Source organism: Canis lupus, chromosome 17 (assembly GCF_003254725.2).
Source record: "Canis lupus dingo isolate Sandy chromosome 17, ASM325472v2, whole genome shotgun sequence".
NCBI lineage: Eukaryota > Metazoa > Chordata > Mammalia > Carnivora > Canidae > Canis > Canis lupus.
This window is the reverse complement of record NC_064259.1, coordinates 18,542,101-18,560,155: the sequence shown is the minus strand read 5'-3', so window position 1 is coordinate 18,560,155 and position 18,055 is coordinate 18,542,101. Positions and strand designations below refer to the sequence as shown.

The following is an 18,055-nucleotide window of genomic DNA, read 5'->3' as shown; positions in this document are numbered from 1 at the left end:
AAGGCAGCCGCTCAACCACTGAACCACCCAGGCGTCCCAGAAAGGCTTAATTTAAAAAAAAAAAAAAAAAAAAAAAAAATTTTTTTAATTGGAGAACACAAGCAGGGAGAGAGGCAGTGAAAGTGAAAAACAGACTTCCTGCTGAGCTGGAAGCCTAGACCCTGGGATTATGACCTGAGCCAAAGGCAGATGCTTAACCAACTGAGCCATCCAGGCAGCCCAGGAAGGCTTACTAATAAAATGAGCCACTTACCACCTAATTTAAGAATCAGAAAGTTGGGCAGCCCAGGTGGCTCAGCGGTTTATAGTGCCATCTTCAGCCCAGGACTTGATCCTGGAGACCCAGGATCAAGTCCCACGTCAGGCTCCCCTGAATGGAGCCTGCTTCTCCCTCTGCCTGTGTCTCTGCCTCTCTCTCTCTCTCTCTCTCATGAATAATTAAAATCTTAAAAAAAAAGAAATCAGAAAGTTGCTAGAAACCATTCTGGATCCTTCTCCGTAGAGATAACTCCACCCCAAGGGAACTAATCTCTTGATTATTGTAATGATCATTCATTCCTTTTTTTTTTTTTTTTAAGATTTTATTTATTCATGAGACACACACACACACAGGCAGAGACACAGGCAGAGAGAGAAGCAGGCTGCATGCAGGAGCCCAATGTGGGACTCTATCCAATGTGGGACTCATCCAGGACAACAGGGTCACGCCCTGGGCCAGAGGGAGGCGCTCAACTGCTGAGCCACCCAGGTGTCCCCATTCCTTTCTTTTTTTTTTGCCACAACCACCTATATACATTGGCCTAAACAATATAGTGTTTATATCCCCTTATTTTTGAGCTTTATACAATAGTGTGATATTGCATATAGTCCTCTGCAACTTAATGCTTTTCTCTCAGTATTGTTTCTAAGAACCATGCTTGTTACATGTTTGTTCTGTTATTTTCACTGTTTGGAGTTACTGTAATATATCCATTTCCTGTTGTGCATATTTGCACTGTTCCCTGGTTTTATTTTTGTGATTATAAACAATATTACCTGTAATTTTTTTAGATTATTTATTTATTATTTATTTATTTATTTATTTACTTATTTATTTGAGAGTGAGAGCGAGAGCAGGAGCGGGATGAGAGGTAGAGGTAAAAGCAGACTTCCCACCCAGCAGGGAGCCTGATGCAGGGCTCAATCCCGGGACTTTGGGATCCTGACCTGAGCCACCCAGGTGCCTGTGCCTTGAATATTCTTGCTAAGTATGTCCCATCCTGTTTGAGAAGTCTCTAGGGTCTTTTTTTTTTTTTTAAGATTTTATTTATTTATTTTGAGAGAGAGAGTGTGTGTGTGTGTGTGTGTGTGTGTGTGTGTGTGTACATTCAGGCACCCATGTGAATGGGGAGAGCAGAGGAAGAGAGAGAGAATCCCAAGCACACTCCTTGCTGAGCAGAGAGCTGATGCAGGGCTTGATTCTGTGACCTTGAGATCATAATCTGAGCCAAAATCAGGAGTCCCTGGAGCACAGGAGGTGTGTAAATTCAAATTAGTTTCCCAGGTGGTCGTATCCATCTTCACTCCCCACAGTGATGTATCAGAACTCCTATTGTCCTACATGTCCAAGGCTTCTTAACTTATGACATTGTAGTGGTTTTATTTTTATTTTTTTAAATTTTTATTTATTTATGATAGTCACACAGAGAGAGAGAGGCAGAGACACAGGCAGAGGGAGAAGCAGGCTCCATGCACCGGGAGCCTGACGTGAGACTCGATCCCGGGTCTCCAGGATCGCGCCCTGGGCCAAAGGCAGGCGCAAACCGCTGCACCACCCAGGAATCCCTGTAGTGGTTTTAAATGGTTTCTCATTGTGATCCTAGTTTTTATTTCCAGACCACCATGAAATTGAGCATCTTTCATGTGTTTATTGGCCATTTGAGTTTTCTTTCTGCAGAATCCTTGTTTTGCCTCAATTTCTATTGGATTATCTTTCTCTTGAGTTGTAGGGATTCTTTATATCCTAGATGTTGTTAATATATGTGGCTAACATCTTCACCCTGTTGTGTCTTGGCTTTTCTCTTTATGGTGTGTTTTGTTGAACAAACTTAATTTTAAGGAAGTCACATTTGGGACACCTGGGTGGCTCAGTGGTTGAGTGTCCGCCTTCGGCTCAGGGCATGATCCCAAGATACCGGCTCGAGTCCCACATCAAGTCCCGCATTGGGCTCCTTGCGGGAAGCCTGCTTCTCCCTCTGCCTGTGTCTCTCATGAATAAATAAATAAAATCTGCCTCTCTCTCTCTCTCTCAATGTGTCTCTCACTAATAAATAAATAAAATCATTTAAAAAAGGAAGTCACATTTATCTTTCCTTTTATGAAAGTTTCGCCTTTCACATTTATTTCTTTAATCAACATTCTGTTGGATACTTCAGGGGAACCCTCTGAGTTTTCTCTCTGTGTAGCTCACTCACTCCTGTCCAATAGTCTGTCCTGCAAACTCTAGCCACTTTGGTCTCTCCAAACTCAGCTTAGCTTAGAGTACTCTGGGCTCCAAATGGTTCTCTTCACTGTCATCTGGAAACTCTCAAGGCAATAAGCTGGGATAATTGTAAGACTCACCTCATTTGTTTCCCATTTTCAGAGATTCCTCCTTTGTTGCTTCATATCCAACGTCTTGAAAACTATTGTTTCATATATTCTCTCCAGTTTTTTGGGTCTTTTTTTCATTGCTTCAGCTGAGAGGCTAGGTCTGGTCTCTACTATTCCATCATGGCCAAAAGCAAAAGTCCTTCCACATCCTGTTTATTTGCTTCTAGGTATTTTATATTTTTTTGTTGCTACTGTTTAAAAATTAGGCTTTATAATTGTTGCTGGCATATATAAATGTAACTTGTTAGTTTTATGTCCGCCTATCTGGCTATACTCCTTTATTCTAATACTTTATCCGTAGATTCCTTTGGGTTTTCTGTGTAATCATATCATTTACAAATAATGACAATTTTGTTTCATCCTTTCTAATTCATCTGCTACAAAGTGTTGAGTAGAAGCAGTGATAGTGGGTATTCTTATTCCTGATTTTAAAGGGATTATTTCACCATTAAGAATGATGTTTACTGGGGATCCCTGGGTGGCTCAGCGGTTTGGTGCCTGCCTTTGGCCCAGGGCGCGATCCTGGAGTCCCGGGAACGAGTCCCGTATCGGGCTCCTGGGCTCCTGGCATGGAGCCTGCTTCTCCCTCCTCCTGTGTCTCTGCCTCTCTCCCTCTCTCTATGTCTATTGTAAGTAAATAAATAAATATATTAAAAAAAAAAGAATGATGTTTACTATAGGTTTTGGTAGATATCGTTTTCCAGGTTTAAAAATTTTTTTTTAAGATTTTATTTATTTATTCATAGAGACAGAGAGAGAGAGGCAGAGACACAGGCAGAGGGAGAAGCAGACATCATACAGAGAGCCTGATATGGGACTTGATCCAGGGTCTCCAGGATCACCACCCCCGGGCTGCAGGCGGCGCTAAACCCCTGCGCCACTGGGGCTGCCCTGAGGTTTAAAATTTTCTTTTCCTCGTGGTTTACTTAGTACTTTTATCATGAATGGGTATTACCTTTTTATCAAATGATTCTATCTATTGAGAACACAATTTTTTTGTCCTTTAATCTGTTAATGTGGTGTCACTTGACAGATTTTTCTAACGTGAAACAAATTTTGCATTCTTAGAATAAACCCGGTGCATTCATGTGTTTATTTTTTAGACATTGCCAGACTCGATTTACTATTTTTTTTTTGATTTACTAATATTTTGTCTCAGATTCTTGCTTCCATATTCTGTGTTCAAGATTAGTCTATAAATTTCCTTTCTTTTTCACTTTCCTTGTCTAGTTTTGGTATCAAACTTATTCTAGCCTGATATAATAAGTTGCAGGGATTGCCCTTTTTCTATTCCCTAGAAAAGTTTTCATAAGCTATGAAATGATCCTTGATGAAAGTTTGATGGCACTCGGTAATATCATTTGGAAAACACCTTGTGTTTTCTTTGAGGGCATACTTTAAAATATTTATTGCATTCCTTGAACACTTAGATCATTTAGCATTTCTGTTGTTTACACTCACACACACATACACTCAGTTCTATTAGAATGCTTGCTTTGAAAACACAAATGTGCTCCAACACAGTTACTATATTAAGGAGCAAATAGAGCACAACATGAGTTTCCTTGTTTATTGCACCAATGTTGTCCTTAAGAAACACTTGGTGAACACAGAAAACTGAACCCAGCTGAGCGGAGTCCCTTAGGAGACAGAAATGGACACACCTTCATGTGAGACACCTTGCAGGCAGCTGTCAGTTCTCCATGTGTGTTAGGAGCCACAGCCAGCTGTATCTGGAGCTACAATTTTCTGATTCTAAATAACTTCTAGCATGTGATAATAACCTACAAGCTGTAACGCTTTCCTCCCGTTGTTTGGTCCACACTTGATGTGCACGAGAACAGAGCGGTACAGTGAGTTGGGAAGAGAGAAAAGTAAGAAGACACCAAGTGTTTGGGTATGGTGACCCAATAGGTGCTGACATCATTGACCAGAACTGCAGGAGACGGAACAAGTGTGGGGAGGCGGTAAGTTCCACTTTAGACAGAGGCTATTTTAAAAACATTCAGAGGCATTCCAGAGGCTACTGGAAAAACATTCAGATGGGCTTCTGAAGTTCAGCAGAGCTCAGGGTTAGAAATAGGTATGGGGGTGCCTGGCCGGCTCAGTCTGTTGAGCATCCAACTCTCGATTTCAGCTCAGGTTATGATCTCATGGTCGTGGGATTGAGCCCCACATCCAGCTCCGCACTTGGCGGGGGGAGTCTAAGCCGCCTGCAGCCTGAGGTGTGATCCTGGAGACCCGGGATCGAGTCCCACATCGGGCTCCCTGCATAGAGCCTGCTTCTCCCTCTGTCGGTGTCTCTGCCTCTCTCTCTCTGTGTCTATGAATAAATAAATAAAATCTTAAAAAAATTAAAAAACAAAAAGAAAAAAGAAAAAAATAGGTGTAAAGGTGATCATGAGATGAGATCACATGGCCCCAAGAAGCCTGAGATGACTACAGAGCATCAAAGGAAGAAGCAATGTAAAAGTTTTACAGAAAATGAATGGCCAGAGATGGTGGAGGAGAATGGGACAGGTGCATCACATAAGCCAAGGGAGGATAGAGTTCAGAAAATGTGTGTTCAGCATTTAAATGGCTACTAGTCATTTCCAGTTTCCTTGGTCAGATATTACCCCCACACACACTCATGCTCTGTCCCTGGGTGGTGGGGTCAGGAGAGCTGACCCCATGGTGGGGACAGAGCAGGGGGCTGAAAAGAAATGCAGGGGCAAGTCTCTACCTCCTGGTCACCTCTTTGGGCATCTGGGCTTCTCTAGGAGATCCTGGGGATCAGAACTCCCATGGGTCCCCCAACCCCTCTGCAGGCCCTAATCCACACAAGCCTCTGTGGCCTGCTGCCCTGGGCTACTCTAGAGTCTCAGCTTATTGCTTCCAAAGGAAAGAAGGATCCCACCTCCCACGTGGCCATCTCTGGTCTGAAGAAATGCAGAGTCAGGGATGTATGGCTGAGGGGACATAGCCAGGTATGGTGACATCAGGCACCCTGCCCCGTCACTCCTCAGGTGGTTGTTTCCCAGGAGGTAGGATTAGAGCGCTGGCTAGTCATATTTTACAGACTCAATAGAAGATAAACCCTTTAATATTTTTTTGAAAAAATAAACTTCAATGGGTCTTTCTTCCCCAAAGATACAGCCTTTAGAAAACGGTGGTCCTTGTGCTTTTATAAGATACAATTTCAGAAAAATATTTCCACAAAGATAACTTTTGTTCATAAAAATAATTGATCTAAAAAAAATAATAACTGATCTTTGGTGGCTTGGTATCAGTCTGTGTCTGATTCCAGAAACAGTGTTGCCAGCTTATATGAACAAACGTTTAGACTGAGAAACCCTTCTCGTTTCTTGGCTCCTCACCCTCTGCTGTCCCCATTTGCTCCCTCTGGGGTCTCTTGGTCTCTGTCCCTATCTGTGTCTCTCTTAATGTCATCCCCAGCATGTCCATTTGTCCTCTGCCCATTCATGTGGTGTCCATCGGCCTCTCTCTCAGATGTCCGCTGGAGTGTCTGTCAGGAGGAACGAAAGGTCTCTCTGTCAGGTGAGCAGATTGTCGGGGCTTCCTTTTCCCAGGAATGGTTGCTGTTGGGATGCTTTCCCCGTCAGGGTTACCTGGAGGTGGGTGGTCCAGGGCACAGGCCTATCTGACAGGGTCTGTGGTCAATAAGCAAGAAATGGCAGGTGAGGATCCTGGAGCCCAGGCCAGTCCCTTTCAGGGGATGTCACTGAAGACTCCATATCCCAGGGGAAATGACAGGTCACATGTATCCTTCCAAGTAGGTGGGCTAAGGGACTGAGAAGAAGAGGGACTTCAAGGCCAGAAGATGCTGGCTTCTGCTGTTCCAGCGCACACAAGGTCAGACCTCAAGCGAGGCTGTAGCTGGTCCTCCTGTCAAAGGGAAAGAAACCAGACAGATGAGGGTGGAGGGGGGACGCTGTCCAGCCACAGACCCTTATGGAAGTGGCAGTGGCAGCTCCCTGCCTCCCTAGCAACTCCTCCCCTTCCCAGCCCCCTGAATAAAGCTACAGCCCTTATCTTTCTCCAAGTCCATCAAGCAGTTCCCCATCTGCACATCATTCTGAGTTATGCTGTGTGATCTCAGAGTCTCAGCCATCTACACTGAGAGTGAGGGACCCATGACAATGTTACTTCCTGCTGATCCCATGTCGTCCTCTGTATATACATGTGCTTGTATTTGTGAATCTCAAAAAACGTGGCCACATGTTGTGAAAGCTGCGGGGCCAGACGTGGTAACGCAAGTGGCACCAGCTTGGCCTTGGCCTCTGTGCTGGGCTTGGCACACAGGAATGAATAAAAGACAGCCGCAGCCTTCAAGATCCCACAGTCCCCTTAAGAAAAGAAGAAATCCAGGAACATATGGCATCACTGAAGCTGCAGGAAGAGTCTGAAAGGCGGGAGTGTTGGACTGTGCGAATGCTCAGAGAGAACTGCTGACCCATTAGTCTCACACCGCTGCATGTCTGTGCTTCCCTGGGTGTGGGTACCCTGTGTGTGCCCACGTGCACGAGGTGCCCACCTTTGAAGGCTCAGCCGACGCGAGGGGTCCTGGCTGGGCACCTTTGGGGCCGGGCCAGCCATGAGGATGCACAGACCAGTGAGGATCATGCAGGTGGGTACGGCACCGATGAGGACCTTGAGGGTCACCACCACCTGTTCCGCCTGCTTGCAGGCTCCTGCCTCGTACCCTGCAAACCTGGAGAAACAGCATCCCGGGCATGCAGCTCAGAGGCCAGTGAGCCTGGCAGGGAGGGTCCCAAACACCCAACCCCCACACTACCCTGAAACTTGGATTCATTCCCGGGCAGATAGGCTTAACTGAGGGAGAGTTGAGGGAATGGGCTGGCCAGAGAGCTCAGGCAGGACAAAGAACATGGGGAGCTGGGGTTTCAGAAGGGACACAGTCCCCAAGAAAGGCCACGTCTCAGTCATGTGCACGGAGAAACCTGGGGCAGATGTTGCCCTATAGTCTCTAAAAGAGCACAGCTGGGTCCTTGAGCCACACGGGGCCCCTGGCCCACCAGGGTGGAGAACTCTGCCCTCTTCTTCCCACCCTGTTAGTCTTTTGTGCCTCGGGAGCGGCCTGACCCTGGGACTCACTCCAGGCTCAGCGTGGAGATACCCAGGGCACCTGCGCCGGAAAGCTTGGTGAAGAAGACATAGGAGGAGTAGAAGATGGTCTCCAGGCCTGGGCTGTGCTGGTGCTGCAGCTGGAAGTCATCCACCACATCTGGAAGCATGGACCTGGGGGAAAGGGCTGCAGAATTATCCCCTTTTCCCCCTTGACAGCTACCAGCCTCAGAGTTCTCTGGGGACAGACCGAGTCCGAGTCATCCTTGGGTTCCTGCCACCCAGGGCCAGGGCCGGCCCTCAGCCAGGCATTTCAGCGCCCCTCCCCCCCAACACAGCTGCTGGTGGTCTCCGTCCCCTGCAGCTGGGAGAGCCCCACCCCAGCACAGGCTGGGCACAGGGGCCTGGGCCAACATGAGGACGTGAAGCTCCCAGGCCCCCTTGCCCTCACCCAGCCTACCAGGGTAGCAGCAAGGACACAGCAATGCTCAGGCCAGATACAAAGGCCACCACATATGCCACTGGTGCTGTGGGTACAGCAGCCAACAGGATTGCAAAAGGCACCATCACCTGGGGAGACAGATACACTAGCTGATCCCTCCTCCTGCCTGATTTGCTCCTTCATTCCCACACTCACCGGTCTTTACTAATAACCCCCGAGCCTGGGCCTTTGCTGGGGACTGAAGACACAAGCAAATACATACCAGCCCTGCCGGCCCGCAGGGAGGGTCACCTCCCTGACCCTACCACCTTCCCTGCAGCCACCCCATGCCTTGCTTCCTGCCTCACTCACACAGATCCCGAAGGCCGACGTCTTTTTCCCAAATCGCTGTAGAACCCACTCCCACAGCGGGGTGCTCAGCACAGCCGAGACCTGTGAACGGACAGAGTGATCCCAGCCCAGGCCATGCTGCCAAGGCCTTTACCCACCCAGGTTCTAGAAGCCCTGGCTTATTTAGGCAAGATGCTCGACCTGGACTTTGCCCCCTGGTTGGAACCAGTGGCTGTAAACTTTATGACTCTGGCCTCAATCCCACCTTCTGCTGGAGTGCAGGTGACTACAATCACAGAAGAGTCTAGAATGTTGACTGGAATTCTGGCTACACGTCTTGTCAAGAACCACACAGGTCTTGGGGACGCCTGGGTGGCTCAGTGGTTGGGCACCTGCCTTCAGCCCAGGGCGTGATCCTGGGGTCCCGGGATAGAGTCCCATGTCAGTCTCCCTGCGTGGAGCCTGCTTCTCCCTCTGCCTGTGTCTCTGCCTCTCTCTCTCTGTCTCTCGTGAATAAATAAATAAAATCTTAAAAAAAAAAAGAACCACACAGGTCTCCAACTCAGGTCCCTGAGTGACTTTGTCCCTGCCACCCCAGGACCACTCACCAGGATGGTTAGCACCACGCCCTGGACGTGATCATGCAGCCTAGAGGCATGTGTACAGAACAGGACCAGGTAGCTCTGCTCCACCTGAGGAGGCCAAGATGAGGTGGGTGTGGATAGGGGATGACAGGAACTCAGGAGTCAAGAGCAAGGCCTAGGTCTCAAGTCTGGCCTCTTTGGGACCTCAAACGCCAGTTGCTGCTATCATCAGGCCACGGCCCCCCAACAAAGGACACTTAGCCCAGAAACAGCTGTAAATACCACTCCCAGCCTGTCCTCCCCTTGCCTAGAAGTGGGCCCTACTACCCAGATTCTCTCAGCTTCCTAGGGTCTAGGCCCTGACCCTCCCCAGTCTCACAAGTTCGGTCTAGGCCTCACTCCTCCCTGCAATAGACTCTCTGGAACCCATGCCAGCCACCACTTCCCCCGAGGTAAGCCTAACTCTGCTTGGTGACAGGCTCGATCTGTATCTATACGGGGTCGAGGTGGCCAGAGGTACCTGAATGGCTGCTGAGATGAACAGGAAGGAGATCACCAGCTTCAGGTAGGGCGGGTGCCGGACAGTGAGGCCCAGACCAGCCAGGAAGCTCAGGCCTTGGCCCGAGGCTGGGGCAGAGGAGTCTGAGACATGGGAAGGTGACACTCCGGCTCGGCAGAGTTCAAAACCAAACCCAAGCCCAAGAGGAATCCTGTCCCAGCTCCTGCTTCCCATGCTCTGACTGCACCCCCTTACCTGGTCGCTCCTTCACCCCGAGGCAGAGCAAACCACTGCACACAGGGTACATCATAGCAACCACGGCGGCTGCAATGGAGTAGAGACGAGTCTGTGGGACAGGACAGATCTGGGCTAGATGTGATGTCTCCATCCATGGAAGTGGGGACACCCAGGGCAGGAGCACTTCCCAATGGGGCAGAGGAACCCCCAGCCCAAGCCCAAGGATGCTGGGTGCCTCTCCTCCCAATCCCCAGAGCAGGAGACAGAGATCTCAGAGCCCAGCATGGTCCATCTGCTGCCCTGTGCCTCCTGCATGAATAGGAGGGCATCCATGCCAACAGGGGTCTGAGCCCTTCCTCTCTCTCATTTTTTTTTTTTAAGACTTTGTTTATTTATCCATGAGAGACACAGAGAGGCAGAGACACAGGCAGAGGCAGAAGCAAGCTCCATGCAGGAAGCCCGATGGGGGACTCAATCCTGGACCCTGGGATCACGTCCTGAGCCGTAGGCAGACGCTCAACCCCTGAGCCACCCAGGCGTCCCCTTCTCTCTCATTTATTTAGGCAAACTTTCATTGGCGGGATTCCACATGCTAGATCCTGAGGTTACAGTGATGAATAAGTGACTCCTGTCTCTCCCCAGTAAGGGGCTTGGAGTGTGGAAGACAGACTCCTGAGCAGACAGTCACAGCACAGTGTGAGGCACGACGACCCAGAGAAATGGCAAAAACAGAAATGGTGCCACCTGTCATCCAGGGAAAGATATGTGAATAATAAAGTCCATGTAAAGACATGCATGGGAATGACAGTCACCTGCTCAGGCTGAGGTTGCCTCTGGGGAGGGGAAGAAAGAAGGAGGTGCACAGGGCCTCACGTGGGTGGGCTCAGCGCACTTGCACAGGACCCCGCGTCCAGGAGGGAGCTGTGGTAGGCGCTAACACTCTGCTCTGTCTTGAAACGCTTGATCATTTTATCTATGAACCTGTGTTTTGTGAGTGAGGTCGACGGGACCACACAGCCGGAGCTGCCTGGAGCTTTGTGCCTTGGCTCACAGGAGGCTCCACCTTCTGCAGGTTGAGTTCTCAGCCACCTGCTTCCCATTCCTTTACACTCTAGGCCAGGTCACCCCAAAGCCACCATCACCCCCGACCCAGAGAGTGACCCAGTAGCCCTGGGGGGGGGGGCTGTGGAGGCATGAGTGGAGGCCAAGGAGGACATGTGGGCAGAGGCCACAGCCTTTTGGCCTTAGGCAGGCAGCCCTGATGGGTCTGAGAGCAACTGGGCAGGGGCCCTCGTGCATCTCCCTTGGTTAGGGCAGTGGGCAGGACAGACTGACACCCCTGCTCTCTCTAGAGCCCTGTCTTTTCATTTTGCATTGTCCATAAGCAAGTTTTGGAGCTGGCCCTGCAGATGGGTCCGGGGATGGATACGCAGGACCTGATTGTACTGTTTTCTGAAGTGGGTGCTGGGCCACGAGGCGGTCTTATTCTCACGCCATTGATTCTCAAACACTGGTGGGAGTCAGAATCCCCTGGACGGCTTGTCCAGATACAGACTGCTGGCCCCCTCCTCAAATCTGTAAATCAGTAGTTCCGGGCGGAGCCCAAAAGTCTGCCTTTCTAACAAGTTGCCAGGTGATGCTGATGCTGGGGCCCAGGGACCACACCTTGACGCCCACAGCTGTGTAATTTTTCTGTAAATCTGAAATACTTATTAAATGAGCAAAGAAGAGCGATGCGGAGAACAGTGAGGAGGGGCCCCGACCGAAGCTGAGGAGCAGCAGCCCCGGCGGTTGGGGCAGGTGAGGGCCACCGCGTTAGGACTCCCCCGCAGTGTCCCCCTGGGCGTGCGAGGGGCGGGGGTGGGGGGTGGGGGCTGGAGTATGTGCGCGGGGCCGAGGCAGGGCTGGGGTGAGCAGGGAGGTGGTGGTGCCACGGGCCAGGGTGGGCCAGTGCGGATGCAAGGTCGGCCCAGGGGACCCGGGCGAACAGGTGGACAGGTGGCGGGGGCGGGGGTAATGGCCGGAGAGGGAGGGGTGAATGGGGAGTAATGATACCATTTGGTGACGGGAAAAACAGGGGAACTGGGGGGATAAAATAGAGGCGCGCCCCTTAGTTGCCTAAGAGAGATCCGGATGCGGGGAGAGGAGGGGCTGCTTCCAGGTTTCCCTTCTCCTGCGCCCGGGGTGAGGCTGGGGCGGGGCCGCGCATCCCGGGAGGGCGCCGCGGGGAGGGGGGCGGGGGAGGGGGAGGGGGAGGAGGGGGCGCCGCGGGGAGGGGGGCGGGGGAGGGGGATCCCGCTTCCCGGGGAGAGGGCGCGGGGCGGGGCTGGCGGGGACACTCACCGCGTCCGCGGAGTCTCGGACTCGGGTCTGCGGCCCGGGGGGCGCCGCGTCCTCGCACGGGTGCGGCCGGTGGGCGCCGGACACCAGCAGGCCGTGGACGGCCGCCCCCAGCAGCGTCCCCGCCATCTCCATGGTCATCCCTGGGACCGAGCGGCCGGGTGACGCGCGCCGGGTGGCCCGGGGGTGGGGGCCGCGGCCTCCCGCCCGCCCCCAGCCCGCTCTCGCACTCACGGTACGCGGTGGCCGAGTCCCGCTCCCTCGGGCAGGGGGTCAGCCGCATGGTGAGCGCCGCGTACGGCACCTGCAGGGACTGCGCGGGGCGGCTCAGCTGCGCCCGCCCGGGCCCCGCCCCCGCCCCGCAGCCCCGCCCCCAGCCCCGCCCCCGCCCCCCCGCCCCCCGCCCCCCCCCGCGCCCCCTCACCGTGGCCAGGGCCTGGAACACGCAGTAGAAGGCCGTGTACCAGAGGCCCCGCAGGCTGCTGAAGGGGGGCAGGAACCACAGGAGGAAGTAGGCCACGGCGATGAAGGGCGTGCAGCCCAGCACCCTGTGGAAGCACAGCTGAGGCCGAGCCGGAGGGCGGGGGCACCCGCAAGCCCCATCCCCTCCGCGGGCCGTCCAAGGCCTCCAGCCCATCCTGGATCGGGCCCGGAGCCTTGGAGTCTTTTTCCAGCCCTGTGGCACCTGGTGACCTGGTGACGGATGGAGAGTCCCCAACGAGGTCTCTGAACTCCCGCAAGGCTCACCTGACCGAGTCCCTCTGCGTCGCCTAGTACCACCTTATCCTCTAACCATCCACGGGGCTTTTCGCTAAGAAGCAGGGCTGTGACAAACACGGGGTGGCCTCAGGCCAGGGCTGGAAGGCAGGACCCTAAGGACTACAGGGCTGCTCACCAGGGCATGAGTCGTCCAGACCCTGTCCTACTGCTTCGGTTGATGAAGAACCCAGCCACGGGGTCGGCGGCTGCCCCAGACACCTTCCCTCCAAACAGGACAAGTGACACCTGGGCAGCAGGGATCTGAAAGGCACAGGTGGGGGATAGCTGAGGCCGGGCAGAGGCAGAGAGGGTGTCTGGGCCTGCCCACCCACCAGGAGAAAGCACTGGGGACCCGGCAGGGGGAGAACCACAATGTAAAGGGTCTGTTGGGTCTTCTTCCCGGGAGACAAATCCAGAAGGCTCTGAGGCAGGCCTGCGCTAGTGAGAGGGGCTGACGGCCACACTGGCACATTCCCATTACCCCTCATGCCCAGTCACTTTTGGAGAAGGTTTGGGGACCCTCATCTGTGTAAGAAGGGTGACAGAGGTAGATTTTTTGTTTCACAAGGACAATGTTTTATTAATTTTTCTGATTACATAAATGACACACCCATTATAAAAACATTCAAACAGTACAGAAAAATACTGAGCAAAGCTCACCTGAAATCCCCCCCGCCCCCATCCTGAGACAACTGCCAAAGCATTTTGGTGATCACCCTTTCAGGCATTTATTTATGTGCATTAGTAATTTATCATTCTACATAAAGGAGATCATATCAGTGTCATTCAAAAAAATCATGGGTACTGTATTAGCAATCTTTCTTCTGCTTACTCTCTGTCCTCCGCCGTTGCCTTCCATTGCCAACATCAACAGCCTGTGTTTATCCTTCTGTAACTTACTTTCTCCACGCGTGTTTTTTAATCATGTATAGTCGCATATTTACACCTGCCCATGTACCTGCATCTCTGGGGCATGTCTTTTGTTTCAGTAAATTGGGGTCAATTTGTATACTCTTCTCTAAAAGCAACTTTTTTCACTTGACAACCCATCACAGAAATCCCTCCAAGTCAACTGGTAGTTGTCTAACTCATTCTTTTGAGTGACTATGTAATAAATAGTCCATTATGTAGATATTACACAACTTATTATCCAACTACTTTTCTATTGTTGGGCCTTCATGTTGTTTTCCCATTTCCCACCACAAACAACCTGCAATAAACATCCTTAAGGGGTTTGACCTCAAAGGCTTTTGGCCTCTCGCCAGTTTTGGGACAGATGTGCCATCTACTGGGTGGAGTAAAGGAAGTTGCTGGAAGAACCAGGTACCAAGGAAGATGGGAGTAGGGGGTGCTGGGCTGCTTCCCACACTCACCTGTGCCACATCAAGCAGGAAGAGTTGAAGGTAAAAGGCCGTGGCGCTGGAGGCCACCTGGTTGGGCATCCCACCGATGCCATAGCACACCTTGGTACAGAATGAGAGCTGGCCAGCTCTGCTGTCCTGGGGGGAGACACAGGAGCTAAGCCCCCCACCTGCACAGACACACAACAGTTCCCTGCACCCTCCTGAGCCTCTACAAGCATCCTGAGGTCCCTACGTCTGGAGGGCCTTTCCAGCAACTTCTTGATCCTAATTTGCCATAAATCATCTTAAAAGGAAGTGAGACAAAGAGGAAGAAAAAAAAATCCTAAACCATGAACTCTCAAAGGTCCCACAGGGCCAGTTCTCCCTATTTTCCCTTGGTGCTTCCTCCTGCAGGCTATTTTATTTTCTAAGTCAGCAAGCCAGAGCTAACTGGGTGGTGGTGGGGTGCGGTCAGGAGGCTCCAACTTTGCCACCAATTCCCTCTGTGACCTCGAATAAATCACTGTGTCTCTCTAAGCCTCCCATGTCAAACGGAATGCTCCTGCCACCCTCAACAGTTGTTTGGATGAGCAAATGAAGCTAAGCGTTGTTTGCCCCAAGAGCTGATTGTTAAATGTTCAGGACTTCTGCCTGTCGTGCAACACCGGCAGCCCTGAAATCAGCTGTGGGGAATTTATACCACAGGAATCAGCAAACACTACAAACCAGTTGCTTTATTTTGCATGATCAAACTTATGTTTGCTCTTGGGGCAAACAACGCTCAGCCCACCACTGAAATAAAGTAATGCTTACAACTCCAAATGTGTGTGCGTGTGCGCGCGTGCACGCGTGTGTGTGGAGATACACATAGATCTCCCAAGCCCTAAGCTAACCCGTGAACTCCAGACTGGAATATTCGACTGCCTACTCACAGACCCACATGGTTGCCTACCAGGCATTTCAGCTTAGCATGGTCAAAACACAGCTCCTGACTTCCATCCATTGTCTAAATCCTATTGTCCCCATTGCATTAAACGGCCCCAAAGTCCAATGCCTGTCCACTCAGCTCAGGCCACAGACCTAGGTGTCCTTGGTTTCTCTTTCCCAATTGCCCCACCAAATCTATCAGTGGCCTCCTAAGTGGCTTCCCTGCTTCTGCTCTCTGTTCTCATCGGGGGCCAGAGCCCGGCCCGGCCGGCTGGGCTGTCCACTCTCTATCGAGCAGCCAAAGTGATCTTCTCATAACATAAGTTTGATCATGTCTTATCTCTGCTTAAAACTCTCCAACAAAAAAAACAAAACAAAACAAAACAAACAAAAAAAAAAACTCTCCAACAGCAGGATCCCTGGGTGGCTCAGAGGTTTAGCGCCGCCTTCAGCCCAGGGCCTGATCCTGGAGACCTGGGATCGAGTCCCACGTCGGGCTCCCTGCATGGAGCCTGCTTCTCCCTCTGCCTGTGTCTCTCCTGAATAAATAAATAAAATCTAAAATAAAACCTAAAAACACTCCAACAGCTTGCCATTGCAGTTTTGAATAAATTCCAAGTCCAAGCCCCTCCCATATGGCCTACAGGAGCCCACCCAATCAGCCCCCACCCTGTTTCCCAGGGACAGAGTCAGATAGCTCTCTTCAATCTTGGTAAGCTTCCTTGCTATTATTCCTCAAAATGACCATGCCCCTTGCTGCCTGTTCCTCCAGTCTAGAAGGCTCTTTCTCTGAGTCTTTGCCGAGCTGACTCCTTGCCATTTTAGTCTACACCTGAATGTCATCTCACAGAGGCCTTCCCTGACTACCCAAGTGTCTCTCTCAAGTACAAGTACCTGATGTGTTCTCATTTATTTCTTGCCTCTCCCCACAAGAACATAAACTGAGAGTTTAATATGCACTATAACTTTTATTCACCACTATGTCCCCAGTACCTACAACCATGTCTGGCTGTCTGGCCTATAGTAGATGCTCAGTATATATTCGTTGAAGAAATAAATGCCATGAAGACACTGGGTAAAAGGCTATTCAAAAGATGCTGGGAACCTTTCCTTTTGATCCTTTGCTTGGGGATGGGCGGTGGGGGAGAGGGGATGTGAGGAGGACTAGGACTTCACTCATTTTAGTGTATCTTGCAGGACACCCCTTCTGAAGGGAAGTGCTTGCAAGATAAGGATTTATCACCTCCTCTGCACACTCTTCCTACCCGCAGAAGAAAACCACACACGAGGCAGGATGTCACCTCGTTTTCTGGCATTTGAGTGAACATTATTCTAATTTCCAGAAACTGTTATAAGGGGCAGAAGAGAACATGATAGCCCCACCCCCACCCGACGGGCCTCCTTTCCCCCGAACCGCTCCAGCAAGCTTCTGGCCCGCAGAAGTCACTTGAGGGCTGGAGAAATCCCAGCTGAAACTAATCTTGGAGCCTTGCGGGTGACAGTTTCACCTACTTAAGTCATAGCCTTTCACAGTTAACAGAGCACAAGCGTTAGCGTTGGACCAACTTGGATTCAAATTCCGTCTGCCGCTTCTGGGCAGGTGACACAGGGCGGGCCCTTCAACGGGACTGAGCTGCATTTCCTCACGGAAAAGGGGGTAAAAACTACACGGCGGGGGTCGGTATGAGAATTAAGTGCTGCTACTTCTTTGGCAATGGCAGTTCCTCTCTTGCCGTCAACCCCCCCCCCACACACACACGCGCGCGCGCGCACCCCGAATTTCTAAATTTCCCTGGAAAAGGACAGTGTCCGGGAGCCACGACCCTTTGCTCTGAGGAGTGATGGGAAGCGCTGGGGTTGGCAGAGGGGCCCGGGGCGGCTCCGAGGGGCCGAGCCCCCGTGCGCCCCCCGCCCCCCGCAGGGGCCAGGGCCCGAGGGCAGCCCCGCTTCCCGCCCGCCCTCCCCTCCCCACGCAGGAAGGCGCGTCTGGGGCCGGCCTGAGCCTCCCCCGCGAGGCGGGGGCCTGGGAGGGGCGGCAGCTCCCCCTGCCCCCACGCCCCGGCGCAGGGAGCCCGGGGCGCCCGGGGTGGCATCGGGGGCCAGAGCCCGGCCCGGCCGGCTGGGCGGATCGACGCAGCCGGGTCTCCGCTGGTGCGGGCTCCGCTTCCTCCCCTCGCCACCACCGTCCGGCCCCGCCGCCCCCCGCGCCCCGCCCGCGCTCACCGAGCTGCGCTCCGACGGGCGCGCCTCCTCGACGGCCGGGGCCCCGGGCGCCCCAGCGGACACGGCCATGGCGCACGGCAGCTCCGCCCGCCCCCGGCCCCGGCCCCGGCCCCGCGCGTTATCTCAGCCCGGCGGACGCCCGGCTCCGCGGGGAGGGCGGCCCCGGGCCGGGGCGGGGGGGGGGGGGGGGCCCGAGGGGCGGGCCGCGGCCTCGCGGGGGCGGGAGGGGGCGCCCGCGGGGCAGGTGCCTGGGGCGAGCGCCGCACACCCTGCTGGGTTCCCGCGGGTGCGAGTCGCCAGATCCATTAATTGGAAAGACGAAGCAATAGACTTGGCTTTTTTAGACTAGGATTATGGCTCAATAGGTTTACAACCTAAATGTGATACAAGAAGCCTGAAACCGCCTCACGCAGACGAGACAGGTGTGGCCACGCAACCAGGTGGGGCGGCGAAGGGGGCGGGGCAGTGTTGATCCGCCTTCTCCGCTAAGTCCTCCAAAGCGAAGGGGTCACTTCGCACACAAAAAGCAACCGGAAAAAAAGAAAAAACAAAACAAAACAAAACAAAACCAAAAGCAACCGGAAATGCACCGCAGACCCAAGTGTGGATGCTAAAACTAACTAAATAAAACTATAAGACACCTCGAAGAAAA

General features: G+C 52.4%; 1 protein-coding gene across 2 annotated transcripts; it reads right to left on the bottom strand.

Moving 5' to 3' along the window:
- Window positions 1-5,698: 5,698 nt before the first annotated feature.
- MFSD2B (major facilitator superfamily domain containing 2B) lies at window positions 5,699-17,500 on the bottom strand. 2 transcript variants are annotated; one of them, XR_003139904.3, is made up of 15 exons: window positions 17,404-17,500; window positions 14,284-14,409; window positions 13,047-13,171; window positions 12,576-12,699; window positions 12,386-12,464; window positions 12,155-12,294; window positions 9,830-9,920; window positions 9,596-9,717; window positions 9,100-9,183; window positions 8,513-8,593; window positions 8,180-8,289; window positions 7,750-7,893; window positions 7,169-7,345; window positions 6,243-6,519; window positions 5,699-6,139 (listed from the first exon to the last, which is right to left on the bottom strand). XR_003139904.3 is itself a non-coding variant. In XM_025454542.3 (14 exons), the coding sequence occupies exons 1-14, from the start codon at window positions 17,470-17,472 to the stop codon at window positions 6,495-6,497; spliced, it is 1,497 nt and encodes a 498-aa protein (XP_025310327.1). In that variant the 5' UTR covers window positions 17,473-17,500; the 3' UTR covers window positions 5,699-6,494. The 2 variants fall into 2 exon arrangements, 1 of the variants encoding a protein (XP_025310327.1); XM_025454542.3 differs by having other exon boundaries at window positions 5,699-6,519.
- Window positions 17,501-18,055: the final 555 nt, after the last annotated feature.